The sequence below is a fragment of the Callorhinus ursinus genome, unplaced genomic scaffold (assembly GCF_003265705.2).
Source record: "Callorhinus ursinus isolate GAN/ISIS: 27379988/994484 unplaced genomic scaffold, GSC_fseal_2.0 scaffold6, whole genome shotgun sequence".
NCBI classification, from domain to species: Eukaryota; Metazoa; Chordata; class Mammalia; order Carnivora; family Otariidae; genus Callorhinus; species Callorhinus ursinus.
The window spans coordinates 64956808-64982903 of NW_027397068.1; the positions used below are offsets into that span (position 1 = coordinate 64956808).

At 42.5% G+C, this 26096-nt stretch overlaps 1 protein-coding gene across 4 annotated transcripts in view; it reads left to right on the forward strand.

The window, feature by feature from the left end:
* The window catches only part of MTHFD1L (methylenetetrahydrofolate dehydrogenase (NADP+ dependent) 1 like), a 185235-nt gene that overhangs the window by 24903 nt on the left and 134236 nt on the right, over positions 1 to 26096 (forward strand). For all 4 annotated transcript variants that reach the window (XM_073894092.1, XM_025866325.2, XM_073894090.1 and 1 more), the window contains exons 8-12: positions 6213 to 6324; positions 13310 to 13401; positions 14992 to 15089; positions 17872 to 18045; positions 25351 to 25487. In XM_073894092.1, coding sequence (XP_073750193.1) covers positions 6213 to 6324; positions 13310 to 13401; positions 14992 to 15089; positions 17872 to 18045; positions 25351 to 25487 — 613 coding nt within the window. The remainder of the gene's footprint in view (positions 1 to 6212; positions 6325 to 13309; positions 13402 to 14991; positions 15090 to 17871; positions 18046 to 25350; positions 25488 to 26096) is intronic.

The following is a 26096-nucleotide window of genomic DNA, read 5'->3' on the forward strand; positions in this document are numbered from 1 at the left end:
AGCCCCACATCGGGCTCCCTGCTCAGCGGGAAGCCTGCTTCTCCCTCCCCCACTCCCCCTGCTTGTGTTCCCTCTCTTGCTGTGTCTCTCCCTGTCAAATAAATAAATAAAATCTTAAAAAAAAAATAAAATAAAAGCCGATGATCTGGGTGCCTGGGTGGCTCAGTCAGTGAAGCCTCTGCCTTCGGCTCAGGTCATGATCCCAGGGTCCTGGGATCGAGCCCCGAGTTGGGCGCCCTGCTCAGCAGGGAGCTTGCTTCCGCTACTCCCCCTTCTCATGCTCTCTCTCAGGTAAATAAATAAAATCTTAAAAAAGAAGAGAAAAGCCAATGATCTGTTCTGATCACAGAGGAGAGTGGAAAAAAGACGCACACCCAATCTGTGAAAGGAAAAGAATTCTCCCAGGATGAGATCACTCGGTGTGCGGGGAAGAGGGTAGGGGAATACCTTTTGCTGAAATCGTCATTCTCTCATCTTGCCAAAGTATTACAGTATCTGAGTGAAAATGGGCTGGTGTTCTTATTTCAGAGTATTTACAGTTATTTTAATGTTTCTATTTGATAGCATGCTTAATATTTCGGTAAAGTATGGATATCGATCCATAGGTACAAAGCTGTAATCCTATGGTAGAGGTTCAGTTAATTCAAATAAAAAGTTAGACGTCCTAAGTTAAAATAACGCATGAATAAACAGGGACTCTGCTCATGAAACACTCGGCCTGAATGAAGTCTCCATCTGCAGGGAACACACTTGACTCAAATGGCAGGAATTTGCCAGGCACAGGTGCTAATGACCATTTCTTTAGGCAAGTCACGGATAGATTCCTAATTGCCAAAAATGGATTTTGTTGCTTTTAGTTTGGCCATTGGGTGTCATTCAAACCTGTCTCCTGTGCCCTTTCCCCTTCACCTGTGTGACTACACCACACTTCCTACGGGGCCACACCAGCGTCACCGTTTGCTTCTCTTCTCTTTCCTGGAATCTAAGTTCTCCCAGGGGTGACTTAAGGCCCCTTTCCTTCCCATTCTACCCGGTTCTCTCAGATCTCCAAGGTTCTGAGTCTAACTCAGTCCGTCTGCTGACGAGTCCCAGCCTACCTCCCCTCCTCCCTGACCATCCTGAGTTCCAAACCCCTGCATCCAGCTTCCCACCAAATGTCTCCTCCTCTTGCACATTTCCCTCCCACTCCCTCCGACCCGTTCTCAGTCCAGCTTCCAGAGTAACCTTCCTAAAACACGTTTGGTGGCCTGAGGGCGACCAGAGTAGCCCAGTCTAACAGATACTTGTCAGTCAGCAAGAAAAGGTCAGCACATTTGGAAATTTGGCACTTATAGAAAGAAAAGTGACATTCAATTAAAACTTAAAAAAAGGGGGGGTGGGGGGATGGGTTAGGAAAAAAAAACTTTGTTTTCTGTTTGTGGATTTCATTAAATCTCTATGTTCCTAAAAAAAGAAGAACCTAACTCTTTTTAGGACTTTGCCATGAGATCGTCAAGGAGCCTCTGTGCCCTGTAAGGCTTCACAGACTCTCCTTGTTGTTGCAAAGCACCATGAGGAATCTGCTATGGAAGATGTGATCTATAAAGCCATGTGACCGGGCTCACCCAGACGACAGTGTGTCCCAGGTCATTGAAAGCGGAAGAACGAGGGGCACCTGGGTGGCTCAGTCCGTTAAGCATCGAACTCTTGGTTTCAGCACTGGTCATGCTCTCACAGGTTGTGGGATTGAGCCCCGCATCAGTCCCCACGCTCAGTGCGGAGTCTGCTTGAGATTCTCTCCCCTCTCTCTCCCCTCAGTCAAATGAATCTTTTTTTTTTTCAAGGAATAGAGAACATTTATTCGCAACTCATTTTATGAGGCCAGCATAACCCCGATACAAAAATATAACAAGAAGATTACAGTCGTTCTTTTAACAGACACACAAATCAGAGCAAAATATTAGAAAACCAAACCCAGAGAATATGTTAAAAGGATATGTCATGATCAAATTGGCTTATTCTAGGAATTTAAAAAATGGTGTTTTTTTTAAAGATTTTTATTTCTTTATTTGAGAGAGAGAATGAGAGAGAGAGAGCACATGAGATGGGGGGAGGGTCAGAGGGAGAAGCAGACTCCCCGCTGAGCAGGGAGCCCGATGCGGGACTCGATCCCGGGACTCCAGGATCATGACCTGAGCCGAAGGCAGTCGTTTTACCAACTGAGCCACCCAGGCGCCTAAAAAAGGGTTTAAATCAAAGAAATCTCTTTAAGAAAAAAAAGTGGAAGAACAAGTTCAAGGCACCCTTCCCTCAAGACCCCTCTCTGTACTTAGTGTGACGCTCCCAGCTCGTGTGCAGGGACAGATCAAGAACGCCGACGTCTGTGTGGGCAAAATGAGTAGAAATGTGATGTTTAATCATTTCTTTTCCTCTCCGAGTGGTTTGTCCTCTGCCCCCCTCCCCCCCTCCATCTAGAAGATCCTAGTTCTAAAATCTTGTAGGCAGGGAATTTTTTTCTTCAGATCCTCAGCGACCTCAGTGTCTGCCCCAAGTAGCCCTTGAGGGCCTGAGGGGTGGCCGCTGAGTTTATTCACTAAGAAATTCTGGACCTTTTTTATTCTAAGTGACTATAATTTTAGAAGCACAGCTTTCCTGGAGAAAGGACCCATTGGTTTATTTTGTATTTTTTTGGAATTCTATTTTCTGAACTGTGCTGATAACAGGTTGTATAGGTCTCAAGTAATATAATCACGATTCAACAAAACCTCTCTCTCGACCTTGTTTTTTTTTTTTTTTTACTCATGCCAGCTTCTGGTATATATGTATATCTCATATCTGAGATTCCCATATGTGCCCTTTTTTTTTTTTAAGATTTTATTTATTTGACAGAGAGAGAGAGCGAGGGCAGGAACGCAAGCAGGGGGAGTGGGAGAGGGAGAAGCAGGCTTCCTGCAGAGCAAGGAGCCCGATGCGGGGCTTGATCCCAGGACCCTGGGACCATGACCTGAGCCGAAGACAGCTGCTTTAACAACTGAGCCACCCAGGCGCCCCTGCCCATATGTGCTCTTTGAAAACACATCGATAGCAAAAGATAAATTCTGTCTTCTAGTCAAGTGGCGGGGGGGCTGTACTTCCTGTAATTTGAATTTTAAGATGCTTTTTTTTTTTTTTGCTAAATACAAAACCATGATGTTCCTTATGACCTTGAAATCACATGTCCTCTATCTCCCTCTGTCCAGTTTCTGATGCTTGCCCCCTGCTCTTAAAAATCAATGACGTAGAGAAAAATAGTTTTCGTGATATCTGAACTATACGTTACTCCCATATGCCCCACATTAAACGTCAGCATTTCTGTGTCTTGCTATTGTTTTAACATTTGGTCTTCTGCCTGGGGAGTGGGCGGTGCTCTGTAAGCTGCTTCTACTCAAGCCTCGGCAGAGAAAGCAATATTTTGTTATGAGGTAGTTTCAAGCCAGGCTTTGGCCAGGGTCTTTCCCATTTGGGAGGAGGAAAGTAGAAACAGCCAGCAAGACGATAATTCTCCTTGAGTTTTAGCTCATTAAAATCTTCCTTGCTCCTCAGTGAGTTACTTATTGATTTAAGCATTTAGCAGTTTTCCTCTCCAGAAAGAATTAGCATTTCCAATGTGATCATTGCTAATGGCGGAGACTTTTGTCTTTTCTCTATGGGATCAACTGTCTTCCAGTTGCTTATTGGCACAGCCCACTTTAGGGTTGTGTTTAAACATGGAGTTGAGGATCGGAATGAGATCCCTGAGATTTATAGGTAATGAAAAGAACAGGTTGTATCAAAGGCACCACGTGTAGGAAACTAAGTGTTCTTAGGGGACTTGTGTGAACCTCTGATCCTTGGCTTTTTCCAAAATGAATGTTTCAGTCTTGTACATATTAACTTCCTCTTTATAGAAGTTTTAACATGTTCTGTTTTTGCTGCTGTTGTACGTGAAAATGTAGCGCCATGGCGTTTCTTATCTGCTGATCGTTTCCAACAGGAGTTAAACATTGAGTTTCTCTTGAGGCTTACTGTGGTTGAGTATCTGCCGTGGTATCAGTACATGAAGAAATACAAGTTTTTATTCAGATGTTTAAAATCCTCTTTCCTTAAGAACACTTTTTGCCCCTAAATATAACATCACCCAAAAATCTCGCTGCTTTTCAGATCTGTCTGTGGAGAACGTGTGACATGAACTGCACTAGGGTGCTGGTGATGTTAGCAGTAAACTTCTGAATTCTGTTGCATAGTGTTGTGGTCCCACAGCATAAAAAAAAAAGATGGTTGTTTTGGTAGGGACTTCTCTTCTTTTTAATGTGATTAATGCAGTTGATTTACTGTGACACCATTTCAGTGTATTCTTCCTGTGCCTTCATGAAGTACGACAGAGAAAAGCAGTGAGCACTGTTTGGCTCATTAGTGGGACCCGGCGAATGTTAATTCCCTTTTCCCTGTTGGCGTGATTAAACTGATCAATGTTCCCGGGATGTTAACTTTAAAGGTTGGCTTTATCAGCTCTTTGATAAAAGTCCCCGTGCCGGGCACCTGGGTGGCTCAGTTGGTTAAGTGACTGCCTTCGGCTCAGGTCATGATCCTGGGGTCCTGGGATCGAGTCCCACATCGGGCTCCCGGCTCAGCGGGGAGCCTGCTTCTCCCTCTGACCCTCTCCCCTCTCATGCTGTTTCTCTCTCACTCGCTCTCTAATAAATAAATAAAATCTTAAAAAAAAAAAAAAAAGAAAGAAGCCATGCCTTTTAAATTGTTACCATGTTCCTCCTCTATCAGGACACTTGGAGCTTTTCTAGATCCTGGCGTTTTTTTCTTCATAAACCAGGTAGGACCGTCATGGATTTGCTTTCCCTCGCTGCCATCTCTTGTTCCGAGATTTCTAAGAGACGTTAGCAGATGCAGCCTCTTGCCCAGGCTGTGTTACAGACTCTTAGGCTGAGTTGCTCACCTGGTGCTTCCCTGGGCTCTTCAGCAATCAGCCTGTCCAAGTTAAGAACGGATGAGGGCACGTGGAGCACATTCACTGATGGGGTGGTTGGGTGGTGGTCACGGCAGTGGGGCTGTTTTCATGTTTTGTCTGCCACTCCTTTGTCTGATTCTAAAGAATCTGCAGTCAGTTGCAGGGCACCGAAGTCTGTGGAAAAAGCAATGGGAGAAGGAAAGCAGTGTGGGAGAGTGGAGGCCAGGCAGCTGTCTCTTTCTCCCCTCATTGAGTGTTCTAAGACTGGCTCCTCTAGGGAAACAGGACTTACCAGAGAGCTGCTTACACTCTCTGAGGCTCAGTTTCCTTGTCTATTAAGTGGGTGTAGTAGCACCAACCCATATAGCTGACATGCGCAGTCATAGCTGTTTTCCCCTGCAGGGTCTCAGATTCCTCCTTTACTTTTCTGGCTCTCCACGTATGGATCCGGTTTGTGATCGTCGGTTGCTTAGTTGGGATGGTATGGGGACAGGTGGCCATTCTTTGGTTGAGGTCAGAGCTAATCTCTTCTAGATGTTACCTTCCTACCAGACATGTTCCTCCAGCACTGTCACCAAAATTGGACAGGACGGTTGTGATGAATGTGTTTTGTGCTAATAGTTGCATTCTTCCCTTTTTCTCAAAAAAAAAAACAAAACAAAAATGAGCAGTTTGACAGGAGACTAAGCAGAGCCTCCAGGAAAATGAGATTCTTTCTTGAGCTCTTGAAAATCTTCCCATAGATCCAGTAAAAGTTCCATATGGGCCTAATTTGGATCGTGTAGCTGAACAAGCCAGCGGCACCGCCCCCCGCCCCCGCGCCAAACTGGCCAGATCTTAGAGTGGCTCCCCTCCAACGCGCATCTTCCTCCTGAGCCGCTGCGTGAATCCAGATGCCACCCACCCCATACACCTTTCAGTCTCCTGCTTCCGTCTGTGCAGTTTTCGTGGCACCATCCTTTTTCTTGATACTGCAGTTAGTGGTGAAGACGTGTGGATGGCGGTAACTGCCCACAGTGGAGGCCCTGAACTGACTGCCCCTTTTCCTTTTCTTTCTGGGATATGATAGTCACGCCCTGTGCTGATTTGTGCCGCATTAGAAAATCAGTGACGTGAGTCTGCCCGTGTCATCCGTGTCGCACCAACCTCCGGATGGTCATCTGTTGCATCGGAAGCTAGTTGACACGGATCGCTAGTCACATGTCTCTGCCACAGATTAAAACGTGCGCGGTGTTTTTCTTTTTCTTTCTAGCTTCATGAGGCTGATATTGTGGTCTTGGGCTCTCCCAAGCCAGAAGAGATTCCCCTTTCTTGGATACAACCAGGAACTACAGTTCTCAACTGTTCCCATGACTTCCTGTCAGGTGGGTAAATGTCTTAAAATTGGTGTTGGGCTGCTGAAGAAAAGAGGTGAGATTGTTATGGGAAACGAGAACCTTATTCAGAAGCGAGGACATCCCTGAAAGGTTGGTCATCGTCAACATCCGTGCACAGGATAGGAAACTCGGAATGTTGATGTGCCTACCTTTTGGATTACCTGATATTGAAACCATATTGTTGGGCAAAGAGAAGCCAAGATGCCAACCACAGTAGCCACCTCCTGCGCCCACGTGCAGACGTGCCCCTGTTGGCCTCTAGTGTTGAGCAGTCCAGTCAGCTGTGACCTGAAGTAGGTAATTTGTCCATGTGTGAGGTACACTAGAAATAGTGGTTTTCAGTCTCATACAACAAAGCAGAATCTGTTCTCCCAAAGAAACCTTAGGTGAATTTCCACATGTCAAAGCAGATGAAAACAGTTGCTGCAAGGGATGGGAACAGAGACCAGCCCTTCTGTGTCTCCCCGATTTCCCCTTGCGGTGACTCCTCAGAAACTTCCCTGGAGCCCCAGAGTCACCTCAGAGCAGTGTGAAAGTCACCATCAGAAACAGGTCGGGGCGCCTGGGTGGCTCAGTCGGTTAAGCGTCTGCCTTCGGCTCAGGTCATGATCCCAGGGTCCTGGGATCGAGCCCCACATTGGGCTTCTTGCTCAGCAGGGAGCCTGCTTCTCCCTCTGCCTGCCATTCCCCCTGCTTGTGCCCTCTCTCTCTCTCTCTCTCTCTCTCTGTGTGTGTGTGTCAAATAAATGAATAAAATCTTTAAAAAAAAGGAAAGAAAGAAACAGAGGTGGTCTGAGGATGGTATTTCACCAAGGGATCCAGGACTGCCTGAGACCACACGAGACCCACCTTCAAAGGAGCTCAGGCTGTGCCCACAGCAGGGCACTCAGGCGAGGGGCCAGTAGAGTGGGCCCAGAGGGATGCCCTTTTCGCACTCACCGAAAGACATTCTGAGGCTCAGAAAGCTTTTCACCATACCTAGCCCACCTTTACGAGTCCCTGGGTAACATGTGTGTGCAAGAGACCCTCCCTCCCTCCTTCCCCATTACCTGTAGGCTTCAGATTTCAGCGTTGGAGAGGACTGTGCTGAGCTGGCGTGGTGTGCGGCATTTTTCCCCAAAGGTGGTCAGAAGTGGAGCCAAAGTGGGTGGAGGCCTCGGCCCTCTTCCACTTCTGCCAGGACCACACTGGGGTTCTAGATCTTGAAACCTAGACTGCTCTACAAGGAGAGTGAAATAGAGAATAGTATCAGATTGTGTATGTGTATGTAAAACTTTGATCCAGTCACCTTGAGATAACTATTTTACATTTTTCCATTTACAAAATGCACTAAACTTAATTCGATTGGAATGTAATGGAAGGAAAAGAAAACAACGTGATATTATAAATGTTACTGAAATTCATATAATAACTGTTTCTTCAAAAAGAAAAATAATGGACCCACCCCTCTAGAAAATGTCCCACCTCCCATAATTAACCAGTCAGATTAAAAACCCTCTGGGGCTGCAGGGGGTGGGGTGGATTGGAAGATGCAGGGGATGATGCTCAGGAATTTCCCAGAATGCTCAGGTACTCAGCTCTTGGATGAAGAGCACACAGATGAATGAAGCAATTAGAGGTATAATATAATGTGAATATAGGGTTCATTGCTCTTTTTAGCAAATAGAAGGCTTGCACTAAATGACCTCTTTGAAGTATATGTAGTTTTGGGGTATAACTTTCTTTTCCCTCCTGAAAAAACCAATGCCTAACCCATAAATGATGGGCATGGCAGATTTGCTCCTCTGCTTAGAATTTAGATTAGGAAAGCCAGTTCTGACTTTATGTTCTTTTAAATGAGCGCTGCTTTGCTGTTACATTTACTTGCTGTTTTTTTAAATTAGAGTTTATATATTTAGGACAATTTTGGCATAACCCTGGCTGGTAGGAGAAGCTACTTTTTGGAATCCCTTTGAGCCCTATGCTTCAATATATGAAGGTGACATATATTTTTTAGTGAAATTGTGCCTTATTTTAATACGTTTCTTTTGAGGACCTTTAGTTTTTTAAAGGCATTCATAAAAACATTCTATTTCAATGCAGTGATCCTTCTAGGGGAACAAAAAAGACCAAGGCATTATATTTTGACAGAACAATTATGTAGACTGACTATGGTTAGTTTATTTTAAATGTGTCTGGTCCAGTACTAGTAGTTTTCTTCTTGATTTTTGAATGCCTAGTGCCCAAAATAATATGTGACACATAGTACATGCTCAGTAAATACTGAGTGTTGAATGAATGAATAAACTTGGACTCAGAATTGTACTGTGATTGCAGTTTTAACTTCGTTGCAAATATAGAGACATCTTGAACTTGTCTCCTACTCAAAAATAGGGCTGAGAGGGCAAAGAGAAAGATGAAAAATGCTCTACTGATTAAATAGATATAGATGAACATTTTGCAGTCAGCACTGTTCATAAGAGCATGGTATTTCCTGATAGTTTTAATTTTATTTATCTATTTAATTTTTATTTTTTAGAGAGATCCCCCTTTTTTATAAAGATTTTATTTTTGAGTAATCTCTAAACTCAACATGGGGCTTGAACTTAACAACTGTGAGATCAAGAGTCCCACACTGTACTGACTGAGCCAACCAGGTACCCCAGTCAGTTTTAATTTTAACAAGTTTGATTAGTATGAAAATTTGATCTCTAAATAGATTGAAGAAAGGCTTTTCTCCCTTCTTTTTTGCATAACCTTGCCACCTTAAACAAAGAGACTTTTTAAAGCATTATGAAAAGGAAAGGTGCTTTTATTTCAAAAGAATTCTTAATAAACTGGTGATTGGGTGAAGGCAGGGTTTATAATGAAATTTTCACATTCATCTTAATGGTACAGGGATTCCCCCCCCCCCCGCCCCCGCTGTAAAAATAGATGGGATGCGGTGATTTATAATGAGGTAATTCTATAGAGGCATTTTATTGAATACCTAATCCCAGGAGAGATTTTTTCAGATGGCTGATATCCCAGAAGCAGTGCTCAGAAAACAATTACACCTACCTTGTTGAATCTGTTCACTCTTCTGTGTCATGAGTCTAATGTTTAGATTTAAAAGAGGGACATGTATCTTCTCCGAATAGCACTGAATGATAGTAGGTACTTTACTCTGGCATATAAAAATCTGTGAGATGCCAAAGGGAAAATCTGATCTATTGGAAGTGAGTTGAGAAGATGAATGACAATGATTAGGTAATAAATCCTTACCAAGTAACACTAACTAACTAACTAAATAAATAAAAGAGGGATATGTTAATGTTCAGCTTGCTAGCTATAAGAATAATATTTTAGGGGCGCCTGGGTGGCTCAGTTGTTAAGTGTCTGCCTTCGGCTCAGGTCGTGATCCCAGGGTCCTGGGATCGAGCCCCACATCGGGCTCCCTGCTCGGCGGGAAGCCTGCTTCTCCCTCTCCCACTCTCTCTGCTTGTGTTCCCTCTCTCGCTGTGTCTCCCTCTCTCTCTGTCAAATAAATAAATAAAATCTTTAAAAAAAAAGAACAATATTTTATTATTAAGTTTCAAATCACAGAAGCTGTGATTTTGTAATGCTCTCCTTGCTAAAGAGCAGAATTCATCCTAAGCAAGACCATTTCACACTCTAATATTAAGACTTATTTCCTGGGGTGCCTGGGTGGCTCAGTCATTAGGCGTCTGCCTTCGGCTCAGGTTGTGATCCCAGGGTCCTGGGATGGAGCCCCGCATCGGGCTCCCTGCTCAGTGGGAAACCTGCTTCTCCCTCTCCCACTCCCCCTGTTCGTGTTCCTTCTCTCACTGTGTCTCTCTCTCTCAAATAAATAAATAAAATATTTAAAAAAAAAAAAAGACTTATTTCCTGATGTGCCAAATGGGACAAAGGAGAAGCTGGTCTTAAGTCTTGGGCCCAGAGAAGAGTATCAAAACAGCAATTTGTGGGTCAGAGTATTTGACAGCATCATTTTAAGTGAGCATAAGTGTATTTAGTGTGGAGTGCATCTCAGGGTTCATGCTAATGGCCTGGGGGATCCTGGGAGGCCTCGAGCTTTCTCTCCTATGGTCCCAAAGGGAGATAGTATAATTAATGTAGTGGGAAAAGCATGGAATTTAGGTCAGATTGATCTTACTCAAAGAGAAGAGGGGGTTTTTGGTTTTGGTTTTGGTTTTCTCTCAATTGCATCGTATTTACAAGCTGTGTGATTTTGAGCAAATAACTTAAGCTCTCTGATCTTCAGTTCCCTGTGGGTAAGGTGGGAACAAGGCTCTTGAGAGGAATAAATGAACTCTTGCCTCACAGCACCTCTTTCTTTGGAGCTGCCACCCAGTGGCTCCCCTCCCCTCTCCCTCCACTTCACTGTCCTCACACCTCTAGCATACAGAATAGCTGTAGACTTCATATTAGCAAAATGTAAGTCTGTATTTGAAAATCAAGCCCAGGGAAGGACTCTTCCCAGTGAGTTTCTGAGAATGTAAGAAGGTAGCTTTAGAGACCTTAGACATGCATGTAATATGGTTGTTATCTTCGTGCACTTGGAATAAAATAAGGATATTTGCTTATAAATTTTGAACTCCAATTATTCTAAAATCTCTTATATCTATTACCTGTTTCCCTTACCTTTTTTTTCCAGGAAATTCTGGAAGATTTGGACTTAGATGGTATTGCCGGATTTCATTTCAAATTTTAACTAGTTCTCAGTATAACACATTTAATGTTCTGACTTTTTAAAAAAGTCTCAAGCTGTTTAGAATAAACAGCTCTGTGTTAATTCCTTCCTACTTCAGTATCAGTGATTTCAAAAGGGCTGTTTATATAAGTTGATACCAATATTTTAAGTATATTTCTTTTTTGGAAGATTCTTACATTATATTCTGTTCTAAAAATAGTAAGACATTGTTATTTGATAGTGGAATTCAGATGTTTTAAGCTAGGAGTTCAATCCTTGCGAGTATTATTACAAACATTATATTAAGATTTCATATATTGCATTTTACTGTTATCCTATAAGATGAATATATTTAACTTAAAACTAATGGCCAGTGATTTTGAAAGTGTTATCTGTACTGATTTTGTAATTTTTTAGTTTTTCCTGTTTTCAAAACTTCACATAAAGGTTTTTTGAGTTCCTTGTTCTACCCGAGGTTGAGAAAATATTTGAGAGTTCAATCTATGGGTTCATACAGCACTTTTGTGATAAGAAGGGTACCCTGGGCCAGACTGCAGAAAGCTGAAATGTTTCCATATAGCAGAGATAGCAGGAAGACTGAAGAAGAATTTGCATTGGTCCCTCCCATTTCATTTATTCTGGCAAAATTCCTGGGGTGGTCTCAAAACAGCTTCTGTCAGGGAAAGCACCGTTCTGATTTCCAGGGAAAGCAATATGACACGTTAGCCTTAAATTTCCTTATTGTAGCAAGTTTGGTTAGCAAGAAAAAATTATAAATGAAAGGCCATCTTTTAAAGTGATTCATTGACCTGTGCTTGGAAGAACCACGGGGAGTGTTTAGTGGGAAGTGAAAAGACCCGTTTGGTTTCGGACGGGACCCCTGGGACCCCTGCTGGACTCGCAGGCCGAGTGTAGACAGCCTTGGCAGGCCGAGTGTAGACAGCCTCCGGGTGGGGCCCTGCCTGTACACAGGCAGAGGGGTGAGGTAATGATTTCCTTTCTCGATTCTCTTTAGCCATGAAATTTGTTAAGAATGTTATTCCTGATGCACTGAGTTATCATCTTCATTGCTTCAAGTTCTCTGGATTCAGAACTTTTTAACCAGGTCATCCCTAATATTAATATCCTAAAATACAGTCTCTCAGTTTCTATGGAAGAATGGTCATATCACTTTTATGGCGGGGTACTTGTGATTCTGTTCTGGGAATGTGCGTTGATAAATTGATACCAGCTCCTGGCATGTAGCTTTTTCTTATTTCCTCGTCATTTAAAGATAGAGATAAAAATGAGAGAAGCATATTTCTTTTCCATAATGGTTGGACAAGACCCTTAGATCAGATCTCTAGTGGTTCAAACAAAACAAAACAAATCTCATTCTCTAGACTCTTGGCTTTTGCCTAAATATGATTTATAAAACTGTGAAGTGTTGCTAATCTTGAAATGATACCGGAGGGATATGATTTTCCAACACCCTTAATACATTTGACTATAGAACATCACAAAACACTTACTCTTAAGTGTTTTGTGCTCTTTCTTGCAAAGGACTGTCAGCAAAATGGATAATTTAAAAGTAGAGTGGTCCAAACTAGAGGAAAATAGTTTCTTAATTCAAAAAAGTTGCTATTAGAAATGTTTCTTTTCTCTAAGGGAGGATATAGACTAAAGCATTTTACATGTGTGCTTACTTTTCATAACCTCTGTAAGTGCCAACTGAAGAAGGGAGTAGAATCCTTCCAAATGCCTCTGTAGTTTGAAAACCAGGTCATCCCTAAAATTAATATCCTAAAACACAATCTCTCAGTTCCTATGGAAAATTGGTCATATCACTTTTATGATGGGGATTTTTAAAGTTATCAAAGACAGCCTGATCTTTCACACAGTACTTTGCGATTATGCTGTGTTTGAGTCCCCTTTCCTATACTTTGTATACTTAAGTGAAATAGCTTTTATTTCGTATGTGTCACTTAAACATATACATCAGATGCCAAGGACTTTGGTGTCACATTTAATTCTCACAGACGTGTGGGGTTGTAACTACCTACAGTAGTTAACAGGCCCAAAGTCACAGTCGCTGGTTAGGGGTAGAAGCACGATTTTTACCCAGTCTTGACTCAAGTCAGTCAAGAACCGCAAGGCTGTGCCGGGGACTGGTGACCCACCTGGAGCTGTGCATGACAGCCTAAGTCCCTTGGTTGAAAAGGAGAACATCACTCAGTGTGCTGGCTTTTTACTAGGAGCAATTGGTTGTAAATGACAGTACCCCAAAAGTCTGTTGTTTTTTTTCCCTCAAATTTTTTCTAGGGAAGCTTGGAGGTGGTTCTCTTGGGGTACATCTTAATGGTCTCATTGCAGAGAATGATGTGAGTCTCCTTGCTGCAGCTCTGCGGATTCAGGTTGGTTTGATGCAGCTCTTTGAGAATTTTTGAGTTGAGAGCTTTGATGAATAGTTGCCAACATTTTGCAAGTGTTTTCTGTTGAGCAGACACAGTGTTAAGCACCTTACACACATAATGTCATTTAATTCTTACAACAGCCCTGGAAGATAATGTCATTCCCATTTGGTAGATAAGGCCTTTGGTGACATGACAAGTGTGGGACAGGGACCCAAATCAGGGTCTGTTGTTAGTTATCGATTGCTGTGGAATAAATTATCCCCCAAATTTTGCAACCTAGGACAATAAACATTTATTATCTCACAGTGTTTGTGGGTCAGAGATTTGGGAACAGCTCAGCTGTATGGTTTTGGCTCAGGGTCTCTCATGCAGTTGAAATCAGGAGGTCAACGGAAGGCTTTACTGGGGCCAGAGCCTCCCACTTCCAAGATGGCTCACTCACATGGCTGTTGGCAAGATGCCTTAGACCCTCACTATGCAGACTTCTTAGTAGAGCTGCTCGTGATAGGAGCAGCTAACCTCCCCCAGAATGACTGATCCAAAGGAGAAGGCAAGGAGGAAGCCGCAGTAGGTTTTATGACCTAGCTGTCAAAGTCAGCCACCACCATTTACCTGTTTCCTCTTTGCTAGAAGCAAGCCACCAGTCTAGTTCACATTCAGGGGAAAGGGAATCGGGCTCACCTTTCAAAGACAGGAGTATTAAAGATTGTGGACTGCTTTTCAAACCACAACCATCTATATGACCCAAAGTCCAAGATCTCCAGCTCGCCACCATGCGAGCTATGCATTCTGCTGGCAGTGACCTTGACTATCAGGAGAGAAACCGGAGCCTGTGATTCCAGCCACATTGGAATTAAGCAAAAGCAAGCTTTAGTTTCTTTCTTATGTACATGGTATATACAGTGAAACTTCTTACTTCCAGAGGCGCCTGGCTGGCTCATTCGGTAGAGCATGTGACTCTTGATCTCAGGGCCGTGAGTTCAAGCCCCACGATGGCCATGGCGCTCACTAAAAATAAACAAATAAATAAACTGACCCCCCCTTTAAAAAAATAAAAATAAATAAAACTTGTTACTTCCAAATGGGATATGATACCTTTCTGTAAGTATTGTGTGTCGCATTTCAACCTAAGCCAAATTTTATTTCTCTGGCTCTCTTTGTGTATCACCGTTTAACAATTCAGTGCTCTTGTTCTAGAACATCAACTGTAAAAGGATCACACTTGAAATGGTGTTGCAGAGTTTGGAAGCTGGGCATCCAAGCTGATCATTCATGCATTCTCACATTTCCCTCATTTTTTCCCTTCTAACTGAGATGAAGAACCCATTCTATAATTTTATTCTAGTACTTGACGACTTTAGCGAACACTTAACCTATTTTAAAAGTCCCTATATCTCACATTTTCCTTTTTAAGACAAATCTACAACGCTAATTACATGTGAACAAAAGTGTTCCTGATACTCACTTGGGTTATCGTGCAACTCTAATCCTATTCATGACATAACATCCCCGAACTATATCTTCATAGTTTAGATATGTACCCTGTCAGCCTTTACTTGGATAACATGCTTTCCTTTCTGTCCCTTGAAGAACATGGTCAGCAGTGGAAGGAGATGGCTACGTGAACAGCAGCATGCAAGGTGGAGACTTCACTGCTTGAAACTCCAGCCTCTCTCCCCCGTGCCAAGGTATCCGCCAGATTTGTTTATAGTGACGTCAGGGCACCAAAGTGCCTCAGATATCCAAAGTTACCCATTGGGTGGGGGCACACTTCATGGTATTATGGCTCTGATGGTGGATAATTTTCTCTAATCACATTGCTGCACTATTTATTCTATTGTTTAAGCCCTAAAAATTAAATACTAGCGAACATGTGTACCATATTCTATCAGTTCTAGGGTGTGTATTTCTTTCATTTCTGAAGTCAGGATGTCCCTGACTGTTGATGTATCCTGCATTAAAAGGCATTGTTTTTTCTTCTTAGTGGTCTGTAACATAATGCTGTCTTCTATTTGACAAAATACGGTAATATGATGTTTGGAATATGCTTTCCAGTGTTAGAAATGCCCAACTCACCTGTCAGCTTGGTCTTCACAGCCATGTAGGTATCTACGCTGGGGGCATATGATCAACCAAACCAAACCCCATTCTATGTGGGAAGTGAGTTTAGCTTTCCTCAGAACATAGTAATATCTACTATCTGACAGGGTAATGCTGTGATACTCCAGATGGATATTTTCTTCAGAGGAGCATTTAATGAAGTGCAAGCTCTATATTCTCTGCATAAATTTGGAAATACATACTGCAGGAATAATTCATTAGATAAGATATCAGAGCCAGGGGCAAACTGAGGGTTCTAGAGGGGAGGGGTGTGGGGGGATGGGTTAGCCCGGTGATGGGAATTAAGGAGGGCACGTATTGCGTGGAGCACTGGGTGTTATATGCAAACAATGAATCATGGAACACTACATCAAGAACTAATGATGTACTGTATGGTGACCAACATAATAAAATAAAATTAAAAAAAAATGATATCAGGGCCAGAGAAATGCATTTTCCAGCCTCATCGTGGGCCCCCTGGCTGCCCCCCACTCCAGTGAATTGGCCCCACCCTCTTCGTCCAGGCATGCACAAATGCCATTGGAAAACAATGCACTGAAAACAACACATCATCAGTAGATAAAGCCTCCAGGAATTGATGAATTTTCATTTGATAACAACTTGCTTTTTAGATTTGATCTGTTTCCTTGGGTCATGGTTCCATTCCTCCCACCTGACCATGTTTTCACCCCTGAAATAGACTGAATTTCGTAGTCCCCTTCTGTGTTCATTAATATATAAATTCTAGGGAATGTGTGTTTTGTAATGTCACCCCTCTTGTTGTAATCTGTTTCATCAAATATCTTAATTTAAGTTACTTACGTTGTTAAAGGACTTTAATTTTTAAAAGTAAATGAGTACGTTCTACTTACAGAGAGCGGGAAAAAAAAATGAGGTGGACTCTGCCAAATTGTGTACCAAAGTCTTTGCATAAATCTAAATAAATTCCACTTGGGGGAAGAAGTGTTTTATTTGCTGAACCAAATTTGACTTCTGAGGTATGGCGGGGGAAGAAAGACAGGCTGAGTAGTTTATAAATTCCTCAAAAATCAGAACGGTATCACTGTCACTCTTTAGCTAGTGAGGAGAAAACTTTGGAGGTTTTCCAAGAGTCGGCGTTTCCATTTAGGAGATTTGGGGAGGAGAGAAAGAGAAAACCAGGTGTAGACAGGAAGGCAAAATGAAGTGGGAGCATAGGCAGTGAAGCGAGCGGGGGAGAGCTGGAAACGAAAATGCAGGTGCAGCCAGGGAAGGCAGCAGAGAGCTCCGCCCTCATCTGCATCTGGGCTGAGCCGCGCTGACCCTCTCCAAGCTGCCGTACTTAGCGCGCTTCAGAGAAGTTCGGGTTGGGAGTGGGTTCACTGTTACCTCGTGCCCCAAGGTCAGACTTCCATGGGGTCGTGGAGGAGAACACAGAGCAGTGGGAGGGCTTCAAGTCGAGTATCAGCAGGAGCGAGAGAAAGAAAAATCAGAGCAGGGGGCCGCCTGCCAGTGGAGACCACTGGGCCCCCAAATAAGGGCCCCAGCGTGAGGCAGGGCACTGCTGTCTCCCCAAGTGTCAACCCTGATGCCCGACCGAGTCTCTGAGGTCTGCTGTCTCCGGCTCTGTCTTGTGCCTGCTATGTCTTCCGCTCAAACAGGTGCTCAGTACAGCAGATGGATGGCCCGAACCCCCATTAAAACAAGTAGCTGAGCTCAGGAGCCCCAAAAGATTCTTCTGAGAAGCTCAGCACCTGCCGATGTCATAGCACTCCTGTAAGCTGAACAGTGGTGTTCTCATCTTGCGAGGAAAATAGAATAAACGATTTGCCCAGTGACACTCGGGAGTTCCTAAACTTTCCTGTGTCTGAACTTGAGCTTCGAGTGCTAGGACCTTTTACTGATGGTTATGCAATTAATAAAATATTTGGAAATATGATTTTGGATTCGAAGTAGGAAAAAGAGAGGAAAAAGCATGGACACAGATAAAACAAAATAGCATTTCCACATTTTTGAAGAGCCAAGAGACATGCAGCAGCCTAGTAAGAGCATTATGCAATGACCCATCTATTCATGGTTTGCGGTGACAGTGATGAGCCACAGAGAGCACTGTACTCTACAAGGAGTATACAATTCTATAGTATCGGTGTTACCTTTGTACCTGGGCAGAGTTCTACGATCCTCATGAGTTTTTAAGAGTTGCTTCCCTAAAGAAATGTACCATTTTTTCATGCACATTAATTATTAGCAGTTGTACTTAATACTGCTTGGGAGAAAGGAACACAAAGCAATTGCTTTGAGTGAATTGTTGGCGTGGCGTATGACTTTTCACTCTAGCGGTGACCACCTAAGCTGAGGAGACTCTCGCCTCTTATGTGTTTTCCCCCACAGTGATCTTGAGATTTCAAGAGCACAGACTCCAAAAGCTGTGGATGTCCTTGCCAAGGAGATAGGATTGCTTGCAGATGAAATTGAAATCTATGGCAAAAGCAAAGCCAAAGTACGTTTGTCCCTGTTGGAAAGGTTAAAGGATCAAGCAGATGGAAAATACGTTTTAGTAGCTGGGTAAGACTACTTTTAAAATCTATTTTACTAAGAAAGCATGTTTATAAAACTTTCTTCCCTGTTTCTGTCTGTCATCACACCCCTCACATCTGTCGTTTTCTCAAGCTTGACATTTTTGTCCATTTCACTTGGCATTCCTTCATTTGACATGAGGTAAGTTTTCATTTTCAGTGTAAAACAAATTAGTCTCCTCCACAAAATATATAAAGTGTAACGAGTTGCCAATCCAGTATTTTATTTTTTTGTTTCTCATATTATGTTTTGATTATCCTTGTTCTGTCTTGGATTTTTCATTTAGTTTTTTTGTGATAAAAATCAAAATAAGAGTTAGAAGTACAATATTTTGAACTGAGCAGGGGGTATTTGTGTTCTACTCAGAAATAACATCTTAATGGAAAATGTACAGGTGATTTTCCTCTAAATATCCTTAATGTTTATTTATGTATTTGTATTATAAAAGTTCATTATTTCTCTTTTCTTGCATTGTAAAATTAATGTTGGGCCATTTTCATTTGTGTTGGTCATTTTATAAAAGATAAATGCAGAGCTTTTGTGAAAAGGAGTGTTTATTTTCCCTCTTTTTAAAAGAAGAAATATGTTCACGGGCTGAAAAATGATAGAAAACAAGGGATTTAAAATATTTTTTCAATGTGACCTGAGGGAACATCAGAAGACCATACAAATTCCTTTGTTGTCTTGAAATTTCATTGTAGTGACTTAGTGATGATATATAGGCCAAGGCTTAAGGCACAAAAACCTGTTTGTTAACAGGCAGAGACATCTCTTACAACTGGACCCTTCTCTTGGTTAACTTTATTTTTCCAGATTTTATTATTAATGTAAACGCCTTGTTTCTTTTTCCGGTTATAAAGTCATGCATCCTCATAAAGCCATCCCAAAATGCAGAAAAGTATCAACAAAGAAGTAAAACATCCCAAATCCTACCACTTGGAGGAAGGGGCTGGTAACCTTTGAGATCATCTTGACACAGGGAATCTTTCATAAATGAGCTCATCTTCCCTGAGCTATTCTGTAAACAGTGTGATTATTCAGCAGTGTGTCAGGTACCTAGCTCCCTCCGTGTGGGCCAGTGTAGAGCTGGCGATCATTTTGCATGACTGCGTATCATTCCACTGCTTCCATCCTAGATTCTGGGTCAGGGGGCACTAAAAATGCCTGGGACGCGGGTGGATTCCATGTCACACATCTTCTCAGCACCGTGAAGCCCCGGGTGGCTCAGTGGCCGACAGGTCAGCATGCTTCCAATTCTTCAAGGATATTCAGGCCAGAAAATGATTTGAAAATATCATAAGGATGTGCCACAATTTATTTAGCCAACTCTCTGTTGATGGGCACTCAAATTGCTTCCCATGTTTGGCCACTGTAAACGGTGATAAAATCAACAGCCCTGCATGTGCTCACTTGTATACTTGCCTAATGACCTCCTTAGGAAAAATCCCTAGAGGTTTTAAATTCAATGTTTTAAAACCATTTAAAATAAAGATAAAACTACAATCCATAATTTCACCTCCTTAATGGCCAAATGACTTCTTCATATTTCTTCCCCTCCCCTTCTCCCTTCTCTTTCTCCAGCCCCTCTGTCACTCTTTTGGAAGGATAGACAGCTAGGGCTCTCAGAGTCACTCAGTGCCTGTGGTTTTAAGGAATTTATACCTCGCCTGTGGCTCAAGTCTCCCTCAGGCTTTCAGGCTCACTACAGTTGGACTCCCAGTCCTACCAGGGTCCTTTCCAAGCTAGGACCCCACCCCTAACGTCTCCGTAACTGAGCTGCAAGAAAGCTCCATGTTGAGAGGAAAGGTTGGCCTCACCTACAGGCACCCCCGGGGCCAGATCCATGAAAGGAGCCAGCTGACTTGGGGAGTGGGTTGGGGGACCCCTGGGTCCCAGGGTATGGAGCACACATGGAATCAGTGTTGCTTTTCTGGAATGTGCTTGATACAGTATATTTTCAGAAATAAACTCTGGGACATTCAGAACTTCAAAAGTAAATTTAGTATTTTATCCACAAATTTGCTTCCCTTTTTCCAGGCTCTGAGTGATTTTGGTAGGTGGATTTGTTGGTTTTCTCCCCGTGCTTAAGATGAGAAGATTTAAGGAAAACTCAGGAGGATGGGCTCTCCGTATACCAAGGAAGAATCAAGCAGTAATTTTTCATATGGAGTGGCTGTGACTTACTCTTTTGGGCACTTGTTAATACTGGAAATAAAAACAAATCTATACATGGCCCTGCCCTTAGCTGGGAACACAGAAGTGATATTTCTGAAACAAAAGCTCTGATGGTATTGTTATCGGATTCTTAACTTGAAGTCCTACCGTCAAGGGCTGTCCGCATGCTGGAGAGTGACAGCTAGCCTGGTTTCCCAGGATTATGGCTGTGTGTCGGCCCATGCCCAGTAGAACGTTGCTTCTTGCCCCACCCTGTCTCTTTGCTGGCATTGGTATGTGCATCTGAGCTGAAGAAGCCAGGTTGTCGTTTTGTGGATAGAAATGAAGTGAAACCTCAATTTTCAAGTACAAATTTAACCCCGAGAGATAAACAGTTCTTTTTCTGAAATTGTGGTGTATGTTCCTTTTAAAACAAAGATCTATGAAGGAACAAAAATTAAATTGTGTTCCTTTCAACTGCATCAGGAAAAAAAGCTGTGAGGGTAGGAATTTGAGACGTACCTGCGTCTGCAGGAAAGCCTGAAGGATTTTAGAAAATAGATACCACGCTGTGTAAACCACACAAACAACAAATGCATTTTTTAAGTGTGTAAGCTGCCTTTTTAATCTAACTTTTTAATAGCTGGATATTTGAGATCAGTTTAAAACACCAGACAGTCATTTTATTTATAATCTAAAATGAAAAGTTCATTTGCAATAAAGACCCCCTCCATAGTTTTACTTTTGGTCACATCAGTTATGGAAAGTGACAATTGTCAAACCATTACACATGCTGTCCCTGCTTCTTCAGAAATAGAAAGGACCCCTCCATTAAATGGAGAATTATTTCCTTTTCCTGCAAGATTTTTTTTTTTATATTCTGGAAATAATACTGGCTTACAGTATAAAAATTACATTACCATGTTAAAAGCAAAAAGGAGAAAACGAAATCTCTCATGACTTGGAAATGTTAAAAAAATTTTATATTTCCTTCCAGGATTTTCTCTGTATATCTATCCTTTTTACACGTTGAGATCATGCTATAAATACCATTTGGTGTCCTGCTTTTATTTCTGAATACTGTAACATGAGTCTTTCCCCATGCTTTAGCAGAATTCAGAAACTCAAGTAATTCTTCAAGAAACCTAAATAATATATTTGTGGTTGTACATTTGAACTTACACATAAATGTGATTTAAATGTGTCAACAGTAGAAATAAAATTAAAACAATGGGATTTTAAAAAATCTTCTGTTAATAACCCAAATGCAGCACAGATTAATTCGTTTTAAAAGCTATTCTTCAAACTTCAGAATTTCTCATTCCGTCAGAATCATCTGTATTCCATCAGCTACACATTGCGTGGTATTTACACCTATACATCACTGTATTTGCTTTGCCTGACAAAATGAAAAGTATTGGGACTTGTTCAGGGAAATATGCCAAAAGAATCTTAGGGGCTCTTGAGTTTTACATATTTTCCCAGTTACACTAATGAAAAGGAATTTGTTTGAGAACTTGCCTCGGAGTGCAGTTGTAGGGCATTGGATGTGTGTAGGCTCGGGCTCCGTTGGCCCTTCACCGATCCCTGTGCAGAAGTTTGTAGAACTTCTCTGAATTGCTCAGACAGAGCAGTTCACAAAGAAGCCCAAATTTGTCTGTGAACAGACTGAATTTCACATTAAAGAGTAATTAAAGTCATTCACATCACTTTCTTTCATGTGTAGCATGCCAAATACCTCATTGGATTTTTTTTTCTTTTAATATTCCTTTTGGTAAGTGTAAAAATAACCTTTACTGACTTTTTTTAAGATTTTGCTTTTCTGCCTTGGGTAACTATTTAAATATCTGTTGAGTTTTTTGCTACATGCACAACTTGCAAAATAAAACAAAGGTATTCAGAAGAAACCACTACTGACGGGGCCTTTGAGCTGCTCACATCAGTCACGTGCAATGGGAAACACAAGCCAGTGGACTATACAGTTTGTTGTCAGGCATAAAAGCCTTTAAAAACTTCCCAGTCAGGAAGATACCTGGCATGAGTGATATATATTCACACGCTGCTTGAGTGTGTAGTTTGGAGCTCCTGGTTAGACCCATGGCTCATGACAATAATACTGTTCTCGAGTCTAGATTTTGAGAACCATGCACAGTTTTACCACTACAATCTGCATAAGCAATCTCTTTGACCTTGGAGTAAATGGTAAACTTCTTTTAGTATGTGTCTAAACTGTCACAGAGTACTTCAATACATTGTTACTGTAGTCGACAGTAAACGTATTTGTCTTAGAAAAGACATCATTGCTTTGTCAAGCGTTCTTTGTTCACGTGTGCCTGGACAGGTGACAGAAACGCAATGAGAATGCGCATAGTCCTTGACCTCAGCAAGCTTGTAGGCTGGTAGGCAGGACATCCGTGTCAGGAGGCTCGTAATGATACCCTCAGAAAATTTACATAATAAATACACAATAAATGCTGTGGGATATAGAGAGGAGCAGATAAAACTGCAGGGAGATGTTGAGGAAGAGAATGAACAAAAACCACACTTCCCACTCCATAAACTCTAAGCTCTTATAGAAAAAAGAAATTAGGTTAACATGGTGCTCATTGTTTTCTGAATCAACTTGATAATTTGGAGTCAGAGTTAAGGATAGTGGGACAACAATTAAACCTAAGTCTGCAATCAAGTATAGGAATGAGGTAAAATAAAATTTTTATTGTAGCTCTCCTTTTATTGCTCCCAATAAATACTTCCTGCTTTTTGATTTTCTGAATTGTATTAGTTGGCAGGAAGCTAAGCGGTCCTGTGTTTCTAATTAAGAATTGGATGGTTAGCTGAAGTTTTGAGGAGGTCACTTCTGGGTGTGTCTCCTTTGGGCCTTCTCCAGCAGCTATGTTAGCACATCCTTGGGAATGAAAATGTAATTCTTCATGTGACACACTGAAGCAAACCACCTATTCCTTTGCAAACAGTAAATGGTCAGTACGGTACTTAATCTACCCTAACTTTGATACCACATTTTTTTTCAGGCTGTCATAAGATTCTGATGCCTGTGGCTGACCAACTGCTTTTTTTCTTGTTGTACTAAGAAAATAGAAAGTTTACTCAAAGTGTAAACACTCACTTGTAACTGACTTCATGATGACCAAGTGTTGTGTGGCTTGAGGAGTTTTGAGGTTTGGGTTGGCGCACCAGCTCCCTACCACCAGCCTTGTCGCTACGTGCAGTGATGGCTGCCGGGCCCTCACCTGGCCTCAGGCATCTCTGCGTCACGTGATTCTGTGCGTGCTTCCGTGGTTCCCTTCAGAGACTCCCCTGTCACACCCCTGCCTCACCCTCAAGATTTCTCTCTTCTGCTCCTTCTGAGTTTCCTTTTGCTTTCTTCTGACTGTTCCTTAAGAGAACATGTTCTGGACAGTTCTGTCCTTACCCCTCTTTGTACTGTGTTTACTCTCACTGAGGGATCTTTCCTGTTGCCATGCTTTAAATTGCTAATTAGTGGTTAACAGCAGTTAAACAATTTCTATCCATAGAAGTAACCTGGAATTTCTTCTGTTTCCATAGAAGTGACCTGGGGAAGTCCGGTGGCTTGCCTGGTTTTGATGTCCAGCTCTACTGCTTACTGTTGTGTGGCCCCGGGCGAGTTACTGAACCTTCTCATTCCTGTTTCCTCATCAATCAAATGAGGATAAAAAAGAACCCAATAAATGTAAAGCACAGAGCTTCACATACTAACTACCCCAAACCCACCCTCAATTTTATCTGGCTAACGTTTATTCATTTGCCAGATCTCAGCTTCGGTGTTACTTTCTCTCTGAAGACTTGCTCCAATGCTCCAAATCTCATCAGATCCTCCCGCCACGTGCTCTCGTAACACAGTCTCTTTGCCAAGTTTCTGTCCTATGTGTTTATCACTTTCATTTTAATTGCCAGTGGATCTGTCCATATCTCCCATCCGCTGTAAGCTCTGGGAGGGCAGTGATGCAGTCCAACTTGGACTTGCATCCCCAGGATCTAGTGGCCTGGCACATAGTAGTGCTTAATAAATGTTTAATAAAAGAAGGATTGATTGTATTGCCATGGTGTGTCTGAGGTAGTTGGGGATGGGATGATATATCTAAGGGCCTTACTTCATTGTGGTCATATCACTAGGTTTCGTAGGTGAAAAAACTCTGATTATCAGCTTTGTTGTGATGGAGCATCCTGGACAGCCTGACTCGCACCATCTAACTCACTGAGACCAAGTTGTAAGCCACAAGGATGGTTTTTAAATCTTGGAACACTGGTTAGAGTATGCTAAGGAACAGTTTTATGGGTCCTGACTTGGGAGTGTAATACACACTTGTCCTCTTACTTGATGCTGTGATGGTGTAACTGTGGTGTGATGTTTGGTTTTGTAGAGTGTTGTGGTCAACAAGCTCCTCCAGAGTAGTTCTGCTCTCCTTAGTGTGCTGAGGAGTGTTGGGCTAATTCTTTCCCAATATTTGAGGGGCTGTTGGATGAGAAGGAATGGAGTTGAGTATGTCTGACTCCAGGAGATAGGAGCTGCTGGAATGCAGACATCTCTTCTTTGGCACAAAAAAACTCTCTAACTGTAAAAACTATCTGGAAATGAATGGGCTACCCTAGAGGTAACGAGCCTCCATCACTGTGTTGGAACATGGCAAAGACAAGCCCTGAACACTAGTATCTAAAAGGCGATGGAAGAGTGGGGACGACGGGATGCCTTCCAGTCCTGAGAGTCTGGCCGTGGATCATTGAGTAGGCCTTGTGCCCACATTGGGCTCCCAGGAAATGGCCCTAGAAGAGAGAATGAGACACAACATTGTCTTGATTATTTAAACCATTTGATGGATAATTCTATGGCATTTCTTGAAGCTGAGAATGTTATCACTGCTGAATAACTTTTCTTTTTTGGTCTCTTGCTGAAGGTGGTCTGTATCTTGGCTTCAGTGTAAGCATGGCCTGTGTCATGTGGGTAGACTGTAAAGGGCCATGAAAATTGAAACACTTAGGTGAATTTTGGGATGATGTGTTCTCTTCCAGTATCCTCTGATTTGGTTCTGGTACCTTAGGTTGATTTTGCATAGGTTGTTCAGGAAATATTATGAAATTCACTTTTCCCTCTCCCCAAACCAGGATCACACCCACCCCTCTCGGGGAAGGGAAAAGCACAGTGACAGTTGGGCTCGTACAAGCAATGACCGCACACCTGAACATCAACTCCTTTGCCTGTCTCAGGCAGCCTTCTCAAGGACCAACTTTTGGAGTTAAAGGTATGTGATTTAACAACTAGTACATTTTTCAGGGCAAAATTTGGGGCAGAGAAAAGCTGTGAAAGAACATTATCAACAGGGAGTTAAAACTTGTCGGAGGAACTGGTACATTTCATCCCCACGGGCACCCCCCGACACACACACTCAGTACGTGGTGGTCACCCCAAGGTGTTCCCCCCGCAGACGGGGCTGCAGTGCGGGGCGTTCAGCTGAGCCCCCCAGGAAGCCCATTTCCCTGGTTCCCTGGAGCAGTCGCTGGGCCTGTGCTCACCACTCCAGCCTTGGGCAGAAGCCTTCAAGCTCATCAGGACCTTCTTTGCCAAGCCATTTTGCAATTCTGCCATTCATATTGGTGTTTTATCATCCCTGCCACAGAGAAAGGCCTTTTCCTCCAAACAGTTAGAGAGCCTTTCAGTTGGGCCCGAGGGCTCATCCTGTCAAAGCTGCTGTCAGGCCTGCCGAGCTCTGGAAACTGACTGGCCGTGGCCAGAGATGTGGTGAAATTTCTGCCTGGCTGTGCTGGACGCACATCCGTCACCTTCACGCTCACTACTCCTCCACTGATTTAGCGTGAGGTCATCCTTCAGCTCACATTACAATAGCATTTGT